Source organism: Schistocerca nitens, chromosome 7 (assembly GCF_023898315.1).
Source record: "Schistocerca nitens isolate TAMUIC-IGC-003100 chromosome 7, iqSchNite1.1, whole genome shotgun sequence".
NCBI classification, from domain to species: Eukaryota; Metazoa; Arthropoda; class Insecta; order Orthoptera; family Acrididae; genus Schistocerca; species Schistocerca nitens.
The window spans coordinates 409,539,595-409,564,308 of NC_064620.1; the positions used below are offsets into that span (position 1 = coordinate 409,539,595).

At 43.8% G+C, this 24,714-nt stretch overlaps 1 protein-coding gene across 1 annotated transcript in view; it reads right to left on the reverse strand.

Annotated features, from left to right (window-relative positions):
* Positions 1-24,714, reverse strand: part of LOC126195214 (ATP-binding cassette subfamily G member 4-like) — a 299,475-nt gene that overhangs the window by 86,965 nt on the left and 187,796 nt on the right. The window contains exon 4 of the mRNA XM_049933733.1: positions 9,978-10,123. Coding sequence (XP_049789690.1) covers positions 9,978-10,123 — 146 coding nt within the window. The remainder of the gene's footprint in view (positions 1-9,977; positions 10,124-24,714) is intronic.

The window sequence follows — 24,714 nt, forward strand, 5'->3', positions numbered from 1 at the left end:
TGTTTGCGTGGTAGAGTAATGGTAGTGTACGCTTACGTGGAGAACTTGTTTGCGCAGTGTAACTGTGGCGGAATAAGGGGAACCAGCCCGCATTCACCGAGGCAGATGGAAAAACGCCTAAAAACCATCCACAGACTGGCCGGTTCACCGGACCTCGACACAAATCCGCCTGGCGGATTCGTGCCGGGGACAAGGCGCTCCTTCCCGCCCGGAAAGCTGTGCGTTAGACCGCAGGGCCAACCGGACGGGCTATCAATACATTGCTTCAATTCTGTGTAATTTTTTTTTTTTTTTTTTTTTTGTTTTCGTGGCAGATGTCCTGTTTGTCCGCTTCGATGAAAGAACAGGGCGAAGAGCATTTGTTTTACTTCACAAGGCTACATCGCATTTCTACAGTATTGCTTCTTTCTATGCATTTAGTTTTATTAAATGACAAAGCTCGGCTCTCGCCTCTCAGTTCCTTAATTTCTAAACCTTGCTCACTATTTCACTAAGCTCATGAACGGGATCACTAGCTGTTGTATGGTCAACTATTTCTTTTCTTTTAAACACCTTTTCTAAAGTCTCCAAAGCTCGTTTTTGCAAACTTCTTGCTTCGCAGCGTTGTGTGCGACTCACAAATCTCTAAAGAATGAATTTGCTTTTATTACTCCTGGAGCCGCGCGGTCAGAGGCGCTTTGCCACGGTTCGCGCGGCTCCTCCCGTCGGAGGTTCGACTCCTCCCTCGGTATGGGTGTGTGTGTGTTGTCCTTAGCGTAAGTTAGTTTAAGCTAGATTAGGGAGTGTGTAAGCCTAGAGACCAATGACCTCAGCAATTTGGTCCTATAGGAACTTACCACAAATTTCCTAATTTTACTCCTGGAGTTATTTACTAAGTACGATACAACTACATTAATTTTTCATTATTAATCAAATAAATAATGGACAAAAACGATAAAATATCAGCGAGATAAATCACTGCAATAGTTTATTTCGATAAAATTTAATGATAAAATTTTTCTCAATAGAAAGTATTCTAACTGACGACCTCCAGCAAGTCATATAGAGATCCTTCCAATTGAGCTGCGGACCCGCGCGGGATTAGACGAGCGGTCTCAGGCACTGCAGTCATAGTATGTGCGGCTCGTCCCAGCGGAGGTTCGAGTCCTTCCTCGGGCATGGGTGTGTGTGTTTGTCCTTAGGATAATTTAGGTTAAGTAGTGTGTAAGCTTAGGGACTGATGACCTTAGCAATTAAGTCCCATAAGATTTCACACACACACACACACACACACACACACACTGAGCTGCGGAGCCACTTTGTTTGACACTGTTCTTTTTAACGGCTTAGAGCAGCACGAGAAATGTGTAAGCACAATAGCTCCATCGCAAGTTATACAACATTCTCACACTGAAATAGGTAACACATCTTGAGAATACAAAAAAATATAGGTTACTTCCACGAGAGATGAAGTAGTAGAATCTGGAAGCAAAAAATAATAAACCTGAGCAGCGTAATTTATTTATTTTCTACACATCATAGCGAGTCATTGACTGGCTTAGAGTAATCAAGTACCTCCCGAAAAAAAGCATTTAATTTATGTGAGTTAATTTATTTTAAAGTAATTTTAGAGTTATAATTATTTTCGGTGTTATTTATGCACTGACGTCTTATCCTTCCAGCTGCATCGTTGTTTCTTTACTTTCTTCCTCATGCCAGTTAGGAATGTTTGCGCTGGGGATTTCTGCGGGTAGTAGTAGCATCTTTCTTGAAGGTAACTCTAAAAGTTCGTTTCTCAAATCTAGTTCCTAATCTTCAGGCCGAAAATTAACTGAGGTGCAGTTATCGTATTCGCTTTGTCCGTGTGTTTGCGTAGAACTATCCGTTAACGTTGCAGTTGGTCATCTTTGGGAAAACCATGATAAATAACGTTTGCCGTATTTCGAACAATATTAATGAATTCTGCCACAGCATAATTATAGTGACCGTTGCTCACAATTGACATGGAACGAGTTACTTTCTTTTGGAAGCACACCTTGACTTTCGTGTTCTGCCAAATGCACAGCCACGAGGGTCCTCAAAGTGACATCAAGGCACGCAAAGGCTTCTGGGAATTTTTTGTTCACGAGAGGCCGTAATGGTCTATCTCCTTTTTCTAAACATCTTGGTCACACCACGCACCATTGCTGTATCAGACATTTCGACCGCTTACTTGTTTCCACAAAAGCCCGTTCACTTAAACACACATTTGAAATACACTCACGCTCATAAATTAAAGATAATGCTGATACATGGTGAACCAACGCTCTGGTGGGCGGTTTGCGGGTTTAAATCACCCATGTGGTGCATCTGACCTGCGGTCGTCGCACGATGGCGCTAGCAGCAGTCCACATACGCAGAGGTGTGTTGGTGCTTGTCAGAGTATGGTGCAGCGAGAAAGTGTGCAGACGTTTTCAGACGTGCTAATGGTGACTATGTGTTGAAAATGGCTCGACGAACACATATTGATGACGTTACGAGGGGTAGAATAATAGGGCGACTGGAGGCTGGTCAAACACAGCAGGTCGTAGCACGGGCCCTCCGTGTGCAACAAAGTGTGATCTCAAGATTACGGCAACGATTCCAGCAGACAGGAAAAGTGTCCAGGCGCTACAGTATGGGACGTCCACAGTGTACAACACCACAAGAAGACCGATATCTCACCATCAGTGCCCGCAGACGGCCAGGGAGTACTGCAGGTAGCCTTGCTCGGGACCTTACCGCAGCCACTGGAACAGTTGTCTCCAGACACACAGTCTACAGACGACTGGACAGACATGGTTCATTCGTCCGGAGACCTGCAAGGTGTATTCCACTGACCCCTGGTCACAGGAGAGCCAGTAAAGCCTGGTGTCAAGAACACATTACATGGTAATTGGAACCGTGGTCCCAGGTTATGTTCACGGACGATTCCAGGTATAGTCTGAACAGTGAATCTCGCCAGGTTTTCATTTGGCGTGAACCAGGAACCAGGCACCAACCTCTTAATATCCTTGAAAGGGACCTGTATGGGGGTCGTAGTTTGTTGGTGTGGGGTGGGATTATGATTGGTGCACGTACGTCCGTGCATGTCTTTGACAGAGGAACTATAACAGGTCAGGTGTATCCGGACGTCATTTTGCACTAGTATGTCCGCCTTTTCAGGGGTGCAGTGGGTCCCACCTTCCTCCTGATGGATGATAACGTACGGCCCCACCGAGCCGCCATCGTGGAGGGGTACCTTGAAACAGATCAGGCGAATGGTGTGGCCTGTCTGTCCTCCAGGCCTAAACTCCATCGAGCACGACTGGGATCCCCTCGGTCGACGTATCGCTGCACGTCTTCAAACCCCTACAACACTTGAGCAGTTCCGACAGGCACTGGTGCAAGAATGGGAGGCTATACCCTAGCAGCTGCTCGACGACTTGATTCAGAGTGTGCCAACCCTTTTTGCGGCCTGAGCATGTGTGCATGGTGATCATATCCCATATTGTTGTTGGGGTACATGCGCATAAAACAGTGGCGTTTCGTAGCACATGTGTTTCGGGACGGTTTCCTCAACTTATCGCCAATACCGTGGACTTACAGATCTGTGTCGTGTGTGTTCCCTATGTGCCTATGCTATTAGCGCCAGTTTTGTGTAGTGCCATGTTGTGTGGCGCCACATTCCGCAATTATCTTTAATTTATGAGCATGATGTAGTTTTTCTTAACCACGTCCCATACCCTAGAAACCGGCATGTAGTACCACCTTCAAAAATTATAGCTGATCTTGTATCAGCTCAGAAATTACTGCAGGGATTTTTCACTGATGGATAGAGGGATTCAGAGGAAGGCTTGTGTATATAATTTATTGTTCAAATAAGGGGCAGTCAATAGATTCCCGTCCGAAAGCCTACAGTCCAGAAACGGTACGCCAATCAGGCAAAATCGCCGTGGGTATTGACGCGGTTAGCCCACTGACGCACCACGCTGAAGAAACCAGTTCAGTAAAACATCGTGTCCAGTTGCGTCAAGAAGTCTGTAAGTGCCTGCTGCACATCCTTGTCCGACATGAATCGTCGATCCTTCAAGGCCTTTTTTAATGGACCGAAGGTCTGATAACCGCATGGGGAGAGATCAGGGGTATAGGGCGGGTGCTCCAGTTTCTCTCACTTGGTCGTAATGGATGAGGATGGCCTCCCAGATCGACCGGCGTCTTGGGTCGAACAGCAACTAGCGGAATTTAGTGCACCATTCCACAACGGTGGTTCTCGACAGACATGCTGCTCCATACACACTCTTCGTTCTGCTATGGTTCATCTACCAGTGTTGGTCCTTCGGCAGCCAAGAAAAGAATAACAGAACGTTGGTCCTACTTGGAAGCGTTTAGTAACAACGTCACTATAGTTCACGTTTCAGGATTTAGCGCACGCACATCGGAAAGACACGAATGTCACACCAATCCCTTGCCTACATGTCGGTGCTTATACACTGAGTCGCGCTACGTTGTACGAGGGTTGCCCAGTAAATAATGCCCCATATTTTTTTCTCCGAAATAAAAAATATTAGAAATGTGAAACTTTAGGTGCGAGTTATTTGAAGTTTCCCGCGTGTGTACGCAAAGTTTCAATTTCCTCCGACAGAGAGCGGTGGTGTAGGAATGTTCTAAAATGGCGTCTGCAAGTGACATCCGTCAGAAACAACGTGCAGTGATTGAATTTCTCGTAGCAGAGGAAGAAACCGTGGGCAATATTCATAAACGCTTGTGCAACGTCTACGGAACATCTGCAGTCGATAGGAGTACTGTTGGTCGCTGGGCACAGAGGGTGAAAGCATCAGAGGGCGGTGCTGCGGAGCTCCGAGATTTGCCGCGGTCGGGAAGGCCTCCCACGGCTGTCACGCCTGACATGTTGCAGCGGGCTGATGTTCTCATTCGACGGGATCGACGCATTACGACTCGACAATTGGCACTGGAGTTGTCAGTAAGCAAAGGAAGTGTGGATGTGATTATCAATCAGCTTTGATACTCAAAAGTGTGTGCAAGATGTGTTCCTCGGTGTCTTACTGTCGATCACAAATCCAAAAGAAAAGACATTTCTTTCGATTTGTTGCGACGCTTTCACGTTGACGGGGAGGCCTTTTTGTCACGGATTGTGACAGGTGATGAAACTTGGGTGCATCATTTTGAGCCCGAAACAAAAAGACAATCGATGGAATGGCGTCATGCTTATTCTCCACAGAAGAAAAAATTCAAAACAGGTCCTTCAGCCGGAAAAGTCATGATGACTGTGTTTTGGGATTGCGAGGGCGTAATTCTCATTGATGTGATGCCAAAAGGCAGTACCATTAATTCAGAGGCTTATGTCAAAACATTAGACAAACTTAAGCAGCGCTTCCGGCGCCTTGGGCGTCATGTTAACCCACAGGATGTTTTGATTCAGCATGATAACGCTCGTCCTCACACAAGTTTGAGGACTTGTGAACACATCGCGAAACTGGGTTGGATAGTGTTACCCCATCCACCCTACAGCCCCGATTTGGCTCCTTCAGACTTTCACTTGTTTGGGCCAATGAAGAATTTCATTCGTGGAAGACGTTTTGCCGATGACGAAGAAGTGATTCACGAAGTGACAACCTGGCTCCGTAGGCAGAGTAAAGATTTTTACCGGCAGGGAATACACGCTCTTGTGTCTCGCTGGAAAAAGGCCGTCGAACTTGAAGGAGATTATGTGGAAAAGTAAAGCAAGTAGACAAAACATCAGTCTTTCACATATGTAAATTTGATTGTTGTGGAATAAATACTTCTGGAGAAAAAAAATATGGGGCATTATTTACTGGGCAACCCTCGTATATATATGCTGCAGCAACGCCCTCAAAGGGAAACTTTTTGATCGCCAATTATAGTAATGAGCGTGTAGTAAATGTATTGTTATATGTTCCACATTTAATTCGCATTTGTGGTGATATCTCGTGGCAATAAGCTGGTCAGTTTGAGAGGAGGCAGTATCTGTCGCGAAAAGAAGTAAGTAGCCGCCACAACGAAAGAGAGCATTCATTTCATGTTCCACTAGCAAACAGAGATGACCACGAATCCTTGACAGACCGTGGATTTTTCAGCCTGCCTTTTAACTTAGCATTCACTTCTCAGTGATGTGGAGATTCACCTGGAAACGTGGTTTGAATTCCACGTTAAACTATAGGCCTCCTTTTCCTAGCTGGATAACTGGGATACGATAGGAGCACGCAAGTCGACGAAATGGCGTCCAGTTGGAAGATTTGCTCGAGAGCCATATACAGTTATTTCTAGAAATCTATATATATATCGTATACATGTTGTCCCCCGCCGCGTTTCCCATTCTGTATGTAAAGGCTAATCTCAGCTCAGAAACTGCTGTAGGGATTTTGACACGGTTTTAAGTATTATATTACCAGAATGAAAAACAAAAAACGTGAATATGTCCTGGGCAGAACTATGGATGTAAAAGAAGGGAACTAGCTTTTCGACTTATCTGGGAGCTTCAGAGACGTTTAAATCAGAACATCTTGATATTTTCGAGCTTCTTTACTTCCTAGTATTAGTACCCATGTCATGTAATATAGTGCATCGTGTCAAGTAAAGCAACATGACATATGATGTCATGTCGTATAACATGACACATACCACCAGGCCTCCTTTTCCTAGCTGGATAACTGGGATACGATAGGAGCACGCAAGTCGACGAAATGGCGTCCAGTTGGAAGATTTGCTCGAGAGCCATATACAGTTATTTCTAGAAATCTATATATATCGTATACATGTTGTCCCCCGCCGCGTTTCCCATTCTGCATGTAAAGGCTAATCTCAGCTCAGAAACTGCTGTAGGGATTTTGACACGGTTTTAAGTATTATATTACCAGAATGAAAAACAAAAAACGTGAATATGTCCTGGGCAGAACTATGGATGTAAAAGAAGGGAACTAGCTTTTCGACTTATCTGGGAGCTTCAGAGACGTTTAAATCAGAACATCTTGATATTTTCGAGCTTCTTTACTTCCTAGTATTAGTACCCATGTCATGTAATATAGTGCATCGTGTCAAGTAAAGCAACATGACATATGATGTCATGTCGTATAACATGACACATACCACCATGTCACCCAACATGGCATTTGTTATGTCGTACAATATGATACGTGCCATTTGAGTTTAAGATGCATGCATGCGAACTCCAGGTTACATCCCGTTATAGATGCAGGCCCACTCTATGATATTTCCTGTTGTAGATGCATACCACTCTCTAGAAGCATACAAATTTGTGTCTGTTTGTTCTTATACCCCTCACCATACATATAACAGGAGGTGGGTCTCAGAGGCCACACTGCACTGGGGAAGTATGGTTACTTTGTAAGAAAGCGCGATAGGTCAATATGTTTTGTTTTAAATGTCTTTGAAGCTACCGGGTAAGTCGAAAAGACTCTGTCCAGGACATATTCGCTTTTTTTTATTCTGGTTACCAACTTTTATTCAAAAATGGTTCAAACGGCTCTGAGCACTATGGGACTTAACTTCTGAGGACATCAGTCCCCTAGCACTTAGAACTACTTAAACCTAACTAACCTAAGGTCATCACACACATCTATGCCCGATGCAAGATTCGAACCTGCGACCGTAGCGGTCGCGTGGTTCCAGACTGTAGCGTCTAGAACCGCTCGGCCACTTCGGCCGGCCAACTTTTATTCTACAACAATTTTTGACATTAGATAGCATAGCTTAGAAACCTAAATAGGTTTTTGTCGACTCGGGCGACGACTTACCAGTATAGGTTCTTCTTATTATCTTTCAATGCATGCTGCTCATATCGTAGCAGCGTATAAAGCTTTCACAAAACAGCAGTACAACCATTAACTGGAAAAAAAAACCTCACGTAAAATTCGAATGACGCTAGATTTTTGAAAGCAAGTTTCCAATGTTATCGCAATAATACATTTTTTTATTTATTTGATTCACTTTAAACGGTTATGGTGCAACGAATTTTAAGTGCTACATTTAGCTCGACTTTAAGCCACTGTATCTCAACAACGGATAAAGATTTTAGGATAAAAAAACTCGTTTTAAATTTTCCATTCATCTATCTTCGTGCAAGGTTTGAACTGATTCGTACAAGTTTGAAGTATAGAAGTGGCGCGCTTCAAAGACCCCAGAAAAACGTGTTTCTTGCATTTAAAATGCAAACGAAGCAAAATTTTGTTAAACGGCTAAAACTTATCTTAGACCAAATTGTGATACACAGTTGGAGCTAATGTGAATCATATCTCCCTCCAGTGTGCAGTTATTTGAGGGTGACTATTTTTGCACTTAAAATCCAAACGAGGATGACTGTTTTTGCAACGATGGACATACAAATGATGTCATTAGCTGAGCATTAATTTCAGCCGAATCAAAATCTTTTGCAAAAGGAATTAATCCATTCGCACCATGTGCCTGGGCGCCAACTCCGGTTCATCTTTCAAACCTTGCCTAATATACTGTAACACAGTTACAGTAAGACACATGTTCGAATATTTATACAATTGTCATCTGGTCCGGACAAATCCAAAAACTTTTTACCACGTGTTAATAGCTCAGATAGGAACTGAATACCAAGACGCTCTGCTCCCAAACCGCGATTCTGCGCGTGGCCTTTCCCGACATAGTTGCTAAAGTGCTTACGCGCTATAATGGTGGACTGCCTTATGTTGAAGTTTTGTGTACATAATTTTTCACCACTACGCCAGGCAAGTCGCACGGTCGTAGATACTTAACGCTACGCGTGCAAAGCCGGTGCGCGTCGCTAGTTGTATAAAGCATTCGTGTTTGTCGCCTCAGATTGAAAGCCTTGCACATGACGGTCTAACTACCCCAGATGGACTGCCACGATCAATAACTCCACACGATCATTTCACTTCTTGAACTTCTTGCTGCATATAAAGACGTAACTTGGTGGTGTTTGCGCCGCAATAGAAGATACGGAAGTCTTGCTATTTATTTTTAGCACACCTCTCTGGTGCCTATGCGAAACTTTCAACATCAACGAACGTTATATCACTGCAATTGCCTTTTCAACAAAAGTATTATGTACAACTAAAAAAGATATCTGGTTTAATGTCTAGGGCGATACGAGAGTTGATAGGATTTCACACGCGGCAGAATTACATGGCATTCGCTTCGATATCTTGAACCATGTGTGAAATAAAATACTTGTTAGTGCTAAGCGACTCACCCAATGAATGTTGAGTTGTATACTTTGTATAAAAGTAATTCTCATTAGTTTCTTCTTTTTTTTTTTCTACGGGCGAGTCTGATGTTGACTTAAGCCGAAAGTCGTTAAGCTGTGTGGTCTATGAAAATAAAAAGCGATCAACTAGGAACATTACATTAGTTAGTGGTATTATGATAGCGGACACGTACTGTAATACCATTTATTGGCAAACGCCTTTACCTTATCTATATAGTCTGGATCACTAAATTATTTTGCAACAGAGTATTCAATCCTGGCTGATTATTTTAATTTATGAGTTGTAAAACCGTTGATGGCGATGGCGCATAACACACACACACACACACACACACACACACACACACACACACACACACATACACTTTGTTAAAGGAAATAGCTGTCCCTCTTCCGTAACACATGACCTTCGGGGAACTGGTTAGGTTTTTATCTTTTTCTTCGTTCGCTAATGACAGTACACATCTGAAATGTCGGCGAAGCACTGAAACACTCCAGCTGTCTTACGCAAACGCATATGAATATCAGCGTTGTCTTAGTTATTGCTGTAACAATTCAGTATACACTTTTGTTACAAACTGACTTCAACAAAAGGTGCTTCTAAGTCTAGCCTAATTGCGACAAAAATCTCAGTCATACAGGGAAATTAGTGACAAAACTATCAAACAAGCAACGCAATGCTCAGTCAGTAAATCATCGTAGTAACACAGCTTTGATTTTATTGGGACGTACGAATCGGGCTTACGTGGTAGGCTCATCGATGAAAATGACGGACGGGTTGTTGACGAGCTCCTGGGCGATGCTGAACCTCTTGCGCTCTCCACCAGACAGCTTGTCGGTGAAGGTGCTGCTGCAATGAGACAGCCCCAGGGCGGCCAGCACCTCATCCACCTGTGGCAACAGAAAATAAGTCTTCACCGCCGGTTACAGACAGCACGTTTTTGAGGACACATATTTAAAAAATTATTCATTTTATCGCTATTTTACCAGCTTCTTCCTTTTCTTGAGTATTTGTCGCGCATCGGCGGTAGTTAGTATAGTTGTAAGACGTGTATATTTCTATTGTCTATTGTCAAACCACAATTTATGAAAGACGTTTATATTTTATTAATAGGATTAAGTAGGAATAATTAATATTTGCGATGTTGGAAATAACTGTGGTAGCAGGGATTGTCTGCACCAGAAAGCATTGTTGGCAAGAGAGACCGCACATTGATATAATTTTAAAAAGGGCGGGAGAGACAGCGTATGGATACATTTTAAGAAAAGAGCGAGAAAGACCACGCATTGATACATTTTGTAATGGCAGCAGGGATTGTCTGCCCCAGAAAGCATTGTTGGCAGGAGAGACCGCACTTTAGCGTTCGTAGGAAGTCAGTAGTAAGAGAGAAGTGAAGCGAGTCGGTAGCAAGTCTGAAGCGAGAGGAGCGGTATGCCTGCCAGCCACTAGCTATGATTTATAAGAGATTATAAACGGATGTACAGAGACATCAGCTAACTATTATCATAAGAGGAACTAATATTATTGAATTATTTTTTTGAGGAACTCAAGACTACTGAAGGTATGTTTGCGCAATGCTACTTGTAAGATTATTGTAAAAAGTAAGTCCCATTTGAACGTTTGTAAAATCATTTCATTCAGAATATAATTAATTTTTGGCAGCAGTATTGCATTTTTGATTATAATCCATCCCAAAAACCATCAACATAAAACTTTGCAAAATTTTATTGTTGTCAAGAAAAAGTTTAACTATGAATTACGTAACTTCAATCAAATTAATTAAAGAATAACGTCAGCTGTGCTATTAAAGAATAACCTCAGTTTTGGCAATAAATACAGCCACTTATTATGACAGCCCACCAGCAGGTAATAGAGTACAGTAAGACAGAGTAAGTATATTCATGTCGCAGTTCGATGTAGCAGTCAGATGGCGATCCAGTAACAGCAAAAAAGGTAAGGAGCAGTTTTGGGTTATTGTGGGTAACGACTGAGGGCCACAACGACGACACATTCTATGTTTCGTCTAAATAATTAGCAAATCACTTTTAATAATCAGCATTTAAATTTGTATGCGAACATTGAGAAAGAGAATAAATTTCAAAGGGAAGATTTCATTTGTTATTATTAAGCAAGAGATAGAAATCCTAAGGGAAGGTTTCATAGGTTATTGTAAAAGGGAAGGTTGCGTGACAAAAGAGATATAGAGTAGACGGGAAGGTTTCATAGATGAGTAACAGATTTAGCACGATTAAATTGAGGGATGGCCCTTTGTCCTCGTGTCGCCACCCCATTACCTCCATCTATGGTCATCAGTCCCCTAGAACTACTTAAACCTAACGAACCTAAGGACATCACACAACACCCAGTCATCACGAGGCACAGAAAATCCCTGACCCCGCCGGGAATCGAAACCGGGAACCCGGGCTCAGGGAGCGAGAACGCTACCGCACAACCACGAGTTGCGGACACGAAATACGTGTACCCAGCGTGTAGTGTTATTTACGTGACAGTCACCGAAAGTTTTCTAAATGTTTGCGTATCGTGTAAATGAAGCGGTACTAGTGGGATGTGAGATGTAGGGAAACTGCCTTGTAACTAATTGCAGTAAGGCGAGCACACCGAGTCTCGTTGTTAATCCGCCAGGCTGATTCGACCCGGTGCCGGCGCTTCTCCCCGTCCCGAAAGCGGCGCTTTAACGGGCAGGGCTATCCGGTCAGATTAATTCCAACAACTTGTTCGCATTAAACTGTAATAAGCACTCAGGACAAAATAATAGTTACGCCCTGAGGACATGTACATGTAAACACATTCTCCACAACCCAATGTATGATGAATGGCAGAGGGTACCACGCACCACTATTACTGACTTCATTTCATGTTCCACTAGCAAACAGAGCGAGAGAAAAGCCACTATCTAAAAGTCTCTGTGAGAGCCTTAGATTTTCGCATCTTCGTGCTCCTTCCGTGACATATACGTTGGCTATAGAAGAATCGTTCTGCAGTCTGCCTCAAATTCCTGTTCTTTAAATTTCTGCAGCAGTGATTCGCGAAAAGAGCGTCGTCTTCCCTCCTGGGATTCCTATTTCCTTCTCCGTGATAATTGCGAGCAGATCAAACGAACCGATAACAAATCTAGCAGCACGACTGTGAATTGTTTCGATGTCTTCCAATAATCCGACCTGGTGGGGATCCCAAACACTCCAGAATGGGTCGCACTAGCGCCCTATTCGCCGTCTCCTTTACATATAAACTACTCATTCCCAAAATTCTCCCAATAAAATGAGGTCAAGCATTCACCTTACATGCTACCGTCCTTACGTTCTCATTATGTTTCATATCGCTTTGCAACGTTACGAATAGGTATTTAATTGACGTGACTGTGTCAAGCAAGCCCCTACTAATGCTGTATTCGAACGTTACGTGATAGTTTTTCCTAATCATCTGCCTTAACTTATATTTTTCTACATTTGGAGCAAGCTGCCATTCATCGCACCAACTAGAATGTCTACAGGCATCTTGTATATTTCTACAGTCACTCAAGGACGACACCTCCTCGTGCACCAAAGTGTTATCAGCAAACAGTCACAGGCTCTGAGCACTATGGGAATTAACATCTGAGGTCTTCAGTCCCCTAGAACTTAGAACTACTTAAACTAACTAACCTAAGGACATCGCACACATCCATGCCCGAGGCAGGATTCGAACCTGCGACCGTAGCGGTCGCACAGTTCCAGACTGGAGCACCTAGAACCGCTCGGCCAAGAGAACAAGAGTGGTCCTGTCACACTTCCCTGGGGCACTGCTGACAATACCCATGTCTCTGATGAACATTCACCGTTGAGGACGATGTACTGGTTTCTATTACTTAAAAAGGCTTCCAAGTCAAATGTGTGGGAACCTAAACCGTATGCACGGACCTTCGACAAATGGTCTTCAGTGGGGCGCCGATCAATCGCATACACTTCGATGTTGATCGAACCTGCCGGCATCAGATCTACAGTGCGCTCGTGAATTTCTTCGATGTCGTCCTTTAATCTGAAACATTCGAGCAGTAATCAAGAGTAGATCGTAGTAGTTTTCTATACGCGACCACATTTAGATATGAACCACACTTTTCCCGATCCCCTTTACCCTCGGGAAAGATTCCCGGTAGTCACGCTAATACGAGGGTTGGAACTTAAATAGTGGCAACTACTTTTTCACACCGAGCGAGGTGGCGCAGTGGTTAGCACACTGGACTCGCATTCGGGAGGACGACGGTTCAATCCCGTCTCCGGCCATCCTGATTTAGGTTTTCCGTGATTTTCCTAAATCGTTTCAGGCAAATGCCGGGATGGCCCCTTTGAAAGGGCACGGCCGATTTCCTTCCCAATCCTTCCCTAACCCGAGCTTGCGCTCCGTCTCTAATGACCTCGTTGTCGACGGGACGTTAAACACTACCCACCACCACCACTTTTTCACAACCGATACAAAAGAATTACATGTTTTCACCTGTTACTGGCCTTCAAAGTAGTCACCAGCGTTGTGCAGAACCCGTTGCGAGCGATATGGAAGGCGTAGTATACCGTTAGCAGTGCCTGTTCTGTCGATGGTGCGACTGGAGCGATCTACTGCCTGTTGAATCTCTGAAACAGTTATGAAGCGAATGCCACGAAGTGGTTCCTTCATCTTCGGAATCAGATCAAAGTCACAAGGATTTAAGTCTGGGGAATATGGTGGATGATGCAGTACTTCCCAGTCACATCGACCGAACAGAGCAGCCACAGCTTGCGCTGTATGCGCCCGCGAATTGTCGTTCAAAATGATGGGTGGCTTGCGCAGAAAGCGTCGCTGCTTCTTTCGCGAAGTTTTTTCTTGGAGCATCATCTGCGACCAGCTTTGCGAAAGATGCGGCGACACTTTCTGCGCAACCCACCCATCATTTTGCACGACAATGCGCGGGCGTATACAGCGCAAGCTGTGGCTGCTCTGTTCGGTCGATGGGACTGGGAAGTACTGCACCATCCATCATACTCCCCGGACTTAAGTCCTTGTGAATTTGATTTGATTCCGAAGATGAAGGAACCACTTCGTGGCATTCGCTTCAGAACTCTTCAAGAGATTAGAGAGGCAGTAGACCACTCCATTCGCACCATCAACAGAACAGGCTCTGCTAACGATATACTAAGCCTTCCACATCGCTGGCACCTGGTTCTACACATCGCTGTTGATTACTTTGAAGGCCAGTAACAGGTGCAAACATGTAATTCTTTTGTATCGGTTGTGAAAAAGTAGTTGCCACTATTTAAGTTCCAACCCTCGTATTTATCACACGGCCCCTAGCCTCGATAACTACCTCAATTCAGCGAAGAATAGTATCCAGACATTTTCGCGTACATCATAGGAAAAAATGGCTCTGAGCACTATGGGACTTAACATCTGAGGTATTCACTCCCCTAGAACTTAGAACTACTTGAACCTAACCAACCTAAGGACATCACACACATCCATGCCCAAGGCAGGATTCGAACCTGCGACCGTAGCGCATCATATGAAGTTAAAGCGTTGATTGGTAACAACATCCTATGAGACGACTAAATTACGCCGGCGTGGACTGCTACGTTTCACCTGATGTCCCAAATAGTCCCAGACATCTTGCGTGGTTTTATGATGGGATAGTTTATAGGAGCAATCGAGTTGCAGCGATGTGCCTTAGTGTTTGTCGAACCAGAAACATAATCGTGCAGCCCTGTCAACACGGCTATTGTAATAATGGAAGACGAGAGTGTTTACAACGTATTCGTCTTGAAAACGTAAAAGGAAGTACAACATTTGCTCACCGGGGATGTTGAAATAAATATCCTGGTTCATGTTCACGGCAACCTGTATGTTTGGGCCCAAGTCCTGATACGAAAAGCACCAACAAATATTACAGAGCCACCGCCAGCATGAACTATACCCTCCACACATTGAGCGCTAAACGCCTCAGTGCGTCATCAGTGTACTCCTCGCCTTGTATCATTAGAACATACGCAAAATCGCGACTCGTCGGACCATATTACAGGCATCCAATCAACTACTGTCCAGTGTTTGTGTTGTGTGGTCCTCTGAAGATGTTTAGCTTCATACGCCGCTGGGCGTAATTGCCTTTGGCGGGGTCCGGGATTTCAAATGTGCATTGTGTGCAATGCCCTTCGCAGTGTCCGAAAACTAATTTAGATCGACATGTGTTCACTGACGGTATCAATTCCTGTCGGGTTTGAAAGCCATTGTCATTGACAAAGCGGTACACTCATCTTCAACTGCTGTCGGTTAGGCACTTTTCGCGACCAATTTTCTTACAGTGTTACATAGAAGCCTGCGATACAGTATTCCTTGTAAACATGGTGGGCAGTCCGCCTTCTTTCGCAACAGATCAGGCAACTTAATTCGTGATGCGTCCCTAGGACATCCAAACACGATACGCTATGTGATCAAAAGTATCCGGACACCTGACTGAAAATGACTTACAAGTTCCTGGTACCCTCCATGGGTAATGCTGGAATTCGGAATGGTGTTGGCCCATTCTTAGCCTTGATGACTCCTTCCACTCTCGCAAGCACACGTTCAGTCTCGTGCTGGAAGGTTTCTGGGGAATGGGAGCACATTCTTCACGGAGTGCTGCATTGAGGAGAGGTATCGGTGTCAGTCGGTGATGCCTGGCACGAAGTCGGCGTTCTAAAACATCCCAAAGGTATTTTATAGGGCTCAGGTCAGGACTCTGTGCAGACCAGTCCATTACAGGGACCAGTCCATTACAGGGATGTTATTGTCGTGTAACCACTCCGCCACAGACCGTGCATTATGAACAGGTGCTCGACCGTGTTGAAAGATGCAATCGCCATCCCCGAATTGCTCTTCGACAGTGGGAAGCAAGATGATGCTTAAAACATCAATGTAGGCCTGTGCTGCGATAGTGCGACGCAAACCAATAAGGGGTGCAAGCCCCACGGTGAAAACACGACCACACCATAACATTACCGCCTCCGAATTTTACTGTTGGCATTACACACACTGACAGATGACGTTCAGTGGGCATTCGCCATACCCACACCCTGCCATCGGATCGTCAGATTGTGTACCGTGATCCGTCACTTCCCACAACGTTTTTCCACTGTTCAGTCTCCCAATGTTTGCACCCCTTACACCAAGCGTTATGCGTGGCACATGAGCAGCCGTTCGACCATGAAATCCAAGATTTCTCACCTCCCACCTATCATAGTACTTTCAGTGGATCCTGATGCAGTTTGGAATTCCTGTGTGATGGTCTGGATAGATGTCTGCCTATTACACATTACGACCCTCTTCAACTGTCGGTGGTCTCTGTCAGTCAACAGATGTGGTCAGTCTGTACACTTTTGTGCTGTACGTGTCCCTCCACGTTTGCACTTCACTATCGCATCGGAAACAGTGGACTTAGGGATGTTTAGGAGTGTGTAAATCTCACGTACAGACGTATGACATAAGTGACACGCAATCACCTGACCACGTTCGAAGTCCGTGAGTTCCTCGGAGGTCCCCATTCTGCACTCTCACGATGTCTAATGACTATTGAGGTCGCTGGTATGGAGTGCCTGGAAGTATGTGGCAGCAAAATGCACCTAATATGAAAAACGTACGTTTTGATGGGTGTCCGGATACTTTTGATCACATAGTGTATAGCCTTCAGCCGTTTGCGCTTCGCAGTTGAAAGCTGTCAAAAGTGCTGTCAGGTGTCAGCGATTTCCTTAAGTTGACTGAATTTAGTACAAAAGGATGGATTTATCAAAATTTCACATATGATGCGCCAGTGTTTCACGCATCTCAGTGTTTATGATTTTCTATCTCCTGAACTAAAAGCCATACAATGATATAATTTTGTCAGTACGTTTAGCGGCAAATGTAGATACTGTCTGCAAAATGTATTGCGAACAGAGTTAGTACCAAAGAAATAATAAATAAGCAATGCGGCAATTTTTCACGCATCTCAGTGTTTATGGCGTCATATCTCTTAACTATTGTGTTACCACGATATAATGTTGTAGGTGCATTTAGAGGCATATGTGGAGACTGTCTGAGAAATGCGTTGTAAACAGAGTTAGTAGCGAAGAAGTAATAAATTTAAGAGTCTTGCGTGATGCAGTAGTTCTCCAAGAACCTAATTATTTATGACGTCATATCTCCTGAATTACAATACGTAGGAGGTTCTTACCCCCGCTACGAATGTTGTCTATAGTCAGCGATATGTATATCAAGTTTGGTTGAAACGGTCCCAGTGATTTAGGAGGAGATGTGGAACGTATACACCTACATACACACATGCATACATCCTTTTCTATAATACGCATCGATTCTGCTTATGCATTTAACGTTTCGCTGACAACGATATCGTGAAAGATGAAACATGGTGTCGACTTCAGCGCGCGTCTGACGACGACCTTGGCTTTACCTGGAATCTATACTTAGAGGAAACTCGTGGAGCAACGTAACCCAGACCGCGGCATCGGCATTCTAAGAATGGCAAGCACCAAAATTAGCATCCCAAGGTAAGTTTGTGCTTTAGAATTCTGTCTTTAGAGTCACAGCCTCAGAAGAAGGTTTTCTCGCCTCTCAGGCGTTACAGTTTCTCGTCTGTTCTACATCATCGTTAGATAATGTTAATGGCCTGCTAACGACTACCATTACGCGGTCAGGGTAAATGTCTCGCAGCCAACTGGAAACTGTTATGACCAACAGTTATTTCAAGGAACTTCCCATTCGCTTCCCTGGAGCTACAAAGCGAATGCCGTGAAGTTTTGGCCGTAAAATTTCACCATGCGCTTTGTGTGGCCGGTATCGGTAGGTAGTGAGCGCCAGAGTACAATAGTTAAGACAATGGACATGAATTCAAATCCGAGTCTGGCTCTCCTGATTTAGATGTTTCTGTGGTTTCCTTAAATCACCTGAATATCAGGATGGTTTAAACGAGAACACCACATGCAACAAACCACATCTTAGAAGGAGTATGATACGTATCTCCGTCAAACTTTTAGCAGACTTAAAAAGGACGTAGCTCTTCAGTTAACTGAGTAGTACAGTAACTAGGTATTTTTCACTGTTCTGTGATGTATACTACACTGTCGGATGAACGTGATGAAGTGATTTGAAATAATGTGTTACAGAATTAGTTTTTTACGGAGCGATGTATTAGACTTCTCACAGAGCTTTTCGTGCAGTTTTGTTGATGTAGTAGACAGTTAACTTTACAGATTTATGAATACTTCACATCTGTCAGTTAAAGAAAACTGCGACACGTGATTTTAATACAGTCTGTTAACGCATTCCGTTGTCGCATTTAACAACACAAAGTGGACAAAAGGTGACAGGAAGCCTGTGTGTGGCCGTGATTTTGCCTCTTCTTTCCGACGGATGCAAGACGTCGAGTGTCCCGATAGTCCAATGAGGTGTCCAATCCACAGGGTGTGGAAGGTGTATTTCAGACCGAAAGTGATTTCCTGATACTTTGAGAGTGTTTCACCTACCATGACTTGCGCCTACCCACCGAGATTATCGTTGGCGTGGAATAGCGACGTTGGTTTTCGCTAAATCAACCGGATTTCGGTTATACTGTGTTTTTCGTCTAGAGTTCCATCTGATTTCTAAAACTGCTCAAAATAACCGTGTAAGGTGGCAGACTTTGCACCTTACATGATGCTACATCAGTACTAATACACCGAATACACAGAGATAGCCATTAAAAAAAAAAGAGATTATTGGCCCACCGGTAGGAAAGAATGGACACAGAAAAGGTAGTTGTGTGTGTCATGTCAAACTAACGAGATGGCCGCAGAGGCTGGAACACCGCCGGAACCCTTCGTCGGCTGGCACTTCAGAGGCTTGGCCATCACAACAAGAAGTGAGAAGGAGCTATATGCGAAAGAGAGAAAGACGATTTTGCGCCGCAGTGGAAAATTTGCGGAAGACTGCGACGGGATTGGCGCAGAGCGCGTACAGATACATATAAAAGTTTGGCGGCCACAGTAACCGCGGGAGAATTCTGTGTCGTGATTGGCTACCAATGCGCACGGATGCATGCGACGAAGAGCGGCCTAGTTTGCAAAAATCTGATAGGACTCTGGGGTCGGGACTGGACCGGAGCAGTCGCGGTGTCTGGCTGCCCAGATTGGAGAGCGTGGAGAGAAATAGGTTGGAGGAATTACCGGCATTGAGTCCAGTGGCTACTCTCCAAGTCTGAATAGTGTAGACACGACTCCACACACGTAGCATTATCTGTACCTCTCAGAAGAGAAACAGATTTGTACTAACTTGTGGTGTTCATATGCAATCTGAAGTGTACCAATGCTGCCGCGCACTTGAGTCGACCAACTACTTTTGGCATGTATGCAAGTAGCTTGAGTATTGACTCGTGACGGACTCCGCAACTGAACACTTACGTACAGGAGTTTACGGACGCAAATCACGTCCACGTTTGAGATTAAAGCCAAGCTCGCTCACGGGTAAGACGGCATTGCGACGTTGGCTGGGCCGACCGTCGTAATCATCACGGAGAATTACGGTGATATTAGCAATCATCAGCCAAAGTAGGGCACTGTAATTCTAAATGAGTTCGGAGTCCACTAGCTCTTTGACGGGCGCTCTCTGAGTCTGTGTCCGTTCAGGCAGAACTTCACTAGAGCCGCTTGCGGGTTCAGTATTGCCTTGAGGAGTTAGGAAAAGAGGATACATTGTGCCAGTGATAGGCTAGTTAGGTTAGCGAGTGTATTGGATTGGCCGGCCGGAGTGGCCGAGTGGTTCTAGGCACTACAGTCTGGAACCGCGCGCAGGTTCGAATCCTGCCTCGGGCATCGATATGTGTGTGATGTCCTTAGGTTAGTTACGTTTAAGTAGTTCTAAGTTCTAGGGGACTGATGACCTCAGCAGTTAAGTCCCGTGGTGCTCAGAGCCATTTGAAGCCATTTTGTATTGGATTGTCATGTTAGGCTGGAAATATTGCTCATCCTGTTTTCTGAATAAATCTTAATTTGGTGCCATATGCTAATCACCGCATTATTGATTTCGTAGCTAGCAATCACCATATTTTTGTTTAATAATAAGAGTGTAATGATAATTTCGATGCAAACAATACTGCGGGCATAACCGCGCGTCTAAACAGAGCCAATTACGTCAGGTAGCAACTCAAGGTTGACTAAGACTACCAGTAGATATTTTTAAATATATCGATAATTTTACAATAAAACCTCCCGTACGTTGCAACCGTTTCTTCAAATTGCCGATCTTCGGTTTTCTATTGCTATTATAGATATCGAACAAAGACTGAAAAACTTTAAGACACCATCAAAGTTTCGCATTACGCGTTTCAAGATATACAGAATGTCACCAAACGATACCGACAAACTTTGAGGGCCTGCAGAGGGTATGTTGAGGAACAAATTGGGTATAGAACCGGTGTCCGCAAACCTCATCTAACGACGCTGCAGTACGTCGAACCTTTAGTCACCAGTGCCTAACCCTAGGCCATCCTTTCGGCAACAGACGTGACTTTGTACGCTGACAGGCCGTGAGCGAGATCTCTCGCAATGACGTTTGTTATTCTGTGATCGCGACTGATTGCCACGATCACCAGTGGCTATGAATGCGACGCTCTGCTGCCTTGGTGGATGACGGTTTCGGACACGGATTTACATCCACAGTTTACTTTTCTTCTGTATAACTAAAACATTGGATATTTTGAAGGATTCCAGGAGAAAAACTGCGGATGGACACCTGTGTCCAAAATTGTCATCCAACAAGGCAACAGAACACTGCATTCATGAAGTAACTAGCTTTTGGTTCCTTATTTTATCAGTTCAGCTGATTTTTAACATTCTTCTCTTGCGTCACATCTCGATCGCTTCGATTCTCTTCTGTTCGGTATTCCCTCTGTCCCGCCCGCTGTGCTCCAAACGTACATTCTCAGAAATTTCTTCCTCAAATTAAGGCCAATGTGCGATACCAGTAGACTTCTCTAGGCCAGGAAAGTCCTCTTCGCTAGTGCTAGTAAACTTTTTATGTCTTCCTTGCTTCGTCCGTTACGGGCTATTTTTCTGCCAAGGTAACAGAATTTAATTAACTTTATCTACTTCATGACCACCAATTTTGATGTTAAGTTTCTCGCTATTCTCGTCTCTCCTACTTGTCATTACTTTTCTCGTTTTCTGGTTTATCCCCCATCCATATTCTGTACTCTGTAGGCTGTTCATTCCATTCAGCAGCTCCTGTAATTGTTTTGCACTATCACTGAGGATAGGAATGTTATCAGTGAATCTTATCATTGATATCCTTTCATCCTGAACTTTAATCCTAGTCTTGAACCTTTCTTTTATCTGTAATTGTTTCCTCGATGTGTAGGTTGAGCAGTAGGGGTCAAAAGACTGCATCACCTTTATTCTTGGCGTTCCGATCTTACCGTTCCCTCTTGGTTCTTGTACATACTTACACCAGAAAGAAAAATGCTTCTATCATAGCAAGAAAAGGCGGATATGTACTGGGAAGAGATAGGGATTAAAAGAAGTGCACTAGCTTTCCGATTTGCCTCGCAGATTCAAAGAAATTTAAATCCAAACATCTTGACATAATCGCGCCTTTTTACTTGTTGGTATTAATACCTATATCATGTAATAAAATGCTTGATGTCGTGTCGTATAAAATAACACATGTCGTCCAACGTGGAATTTGTCGTGTCGTGCAATATGGTGCAACGTATCAAACATTAGGATGCATGCATCCACGCTTGCTATTATAGATGCATCCCCACTTTCGCATACCTCCTACTGTAGATGCATCTCACTCTCCATACGCAGACACATTTGTGTCCATTTGTTCTTTCACCCCTCAGCATACATTTAACAGGTCACCATACATGTAAAAGGCTTTGTTTTTGGGGGAGAAATAGTCCCCTAGGGGAAAAATACCATCCTCCCACTAAGAAATCAAGAAATTGCTTTAGCGTCCTCTAGGAACAAATTCATCCTCAGAAATTTTATCCCCCTAGAAAAACGTTTTTTAGTCATTACGTATTCTCTTCAGCCGTAAGATTTTCTATGGCTGGCGAATGTTACGGGTTTTGGGCACCGGATCAGGAACTGTAGCATATAAATTGCGACATGCAGGTGTGCCAACACGTCGCAGCTAAGAGTACTCACTGTGCTGGGGATACAGGATTAACTTGTAAAAAAGCGCCATTAGGTCAAGATGTTTCGATTTAGATGTCCTTGAACATACCAGATAAGTCGAAAAGCTAGTACCCTTTTTTTACGTCCCTCACTCTGCTCAGGACATATTCTTCGCCTCTGTTTGTGCTATGATAGGTGCAATTTTCATTCTGGGTCCCAAGTTTTACCCTACAATAATCCTGACATTTTTGTAACCGACTAGATTTTTCTTGACTCGGGAAACGATTGATCCGGTTTAATCTCTGGTAATTCATCGAAGATAATGAGACAACAGCTGAACATGAAATACTTTAATAATGATAACTGAAACCAACAGTGGTATTGTAATCCAACGTCGGAAGTAGTACAACTTATTCAGCATATTACGCCAGCATGTGCAACCAAAAAGATCAAGTGCATCACGTTTCACAGGATTAGTGGATAAAAAATTTCGTATTGATTTTATCCAATTGGTTACCTACGTGCAAAGTCTGAACCGATTCGGACAAGTTAAAAGAATAGAAACACCCAGAAACATGTGTTTTTTACACGTTTTTCTATGTAAATTGCGAATGGTCCACATACAGATGGTGTCAATAGCTGAGCATGAACCACAATTGAAATCTTTTGCGAAAGGAATTAATCGATTCGCACAATTTGCCTGACGCCAGCTCCTGTCTGTCGTTCAAACTATGCTTAATATACTGTAACAACGCTACAGTAAGACAGATGTTCGAATGGCTATGAAAATGGCCGCTAATCCCGGCTAAACCAAAAAAATTTTACTCCATGTTCCTAGTTCAAGTAGCAACCGAGCTCTTCCCCCCCCCTCCCCCCCTCCCCCCCCCTCCTAACACTACTCACCTGTCTGCCCCTTCCCAAACCACGAGTGCACGACCTTTCCAGACATATTTTTACAACGCTTCCGCTCTGTTACAATTACCCTTATTTCTCTATGGCTTACTACAATTTTTCTCAGCATTTAAAACGTCTTGCACCATTTTACACTGTCGAACTCTTTTTTATAGATCGATAAATGATATGAGCGCGTCTTCATTTTCCTTCAGTCTTTCTTCCATTATCAAGCGGAACGTGAGAACTGCCTCTCTGGCGCCTTTACCTCGGTATTATATCAACCAGTAATAACGAGTATAACTGACGATTAGGTTGAACTGTTTGGCGGTCACAGAGTTTAATTAATAAGGACGATCAGACTACATCTCTAACGGTGGACCATGTCCCGTGGGTCTCCAGCAAGATCCTTCTTGTGGACAAAATGAATCTGTCGCCTAATTCCATCATGTACCACTCGAAGTCACACATTGCTCTCATCCTTTCATTGAAACTGAATGCTAGATAGCCTACCCCTCTGTGGATTCTGGTTTTGTATGTAATAAACTCACACACCAAAGTGATTCAATAAAAAAAATTGTTTTATACAGTACATAGTCATCTGATCCTTATTGTTCAGTGAAATTACTAATATGTGAAATTCTTAAATTATCCGCAGAAATGGATGCAGGAAGGAAGGAAGGAAAATTAGAGTTAGACATTCCATCGACGAAGTGGTCAATAGGGCCTGATCACGAACTCGGATTGGAAAAGTGTGGGGAAGGAATATGGCTCTGTCTTTTTCCAAGAAACCAATCCTGCATTCACCATCATCGACTAGGAACACCGCAGATCGTTGTAAAAGCAGAACGCGATTTTTGTCTTGGTAAGCACAGAAACGTTGCAGGGACCTACCCGAGGGGTAAAACATGTTTCAAGCGAGACAATTCTGGCCGTAGAAAATGTTTCCCCCCGTCTCTTTAAAGAGTAGCACAGTGTGTTATGACGATGTCATCGGCATGACGTTTAGATGAGTAGGAATTTTCACGAACGAATAAGCTGCCAAAGTAAATCAGGAGGAAACGGAACTGAAAATGTGAAACACACAAACGCCTGTGACGATACAGATTGACAAGGAAGAGGCTTTAAAGAACTTTTTTAAAAAATTTAATAACCTTCTTTACTTTCAGTTCCATAGTCACTATGAACTAGTTAAAAGCTTTGCCCCACTGGAGATGCAACTTTTTGACAAAAATCGAAATTTGTTTATCGCTACTCTACTGCAAGAACCGTAGTCAAATGATACTTCAAATCATGAGAAAGATACATTGACTGCATACTGAGACAAACCAACATGCACTTTCTCATGTCAAACACATTACTGCATCGCAGCGTGGAAACAAATTTCCCTATCATACTGGTATGCGAACACACATTTTTCATGCACGGGTATCAGTAAGCTC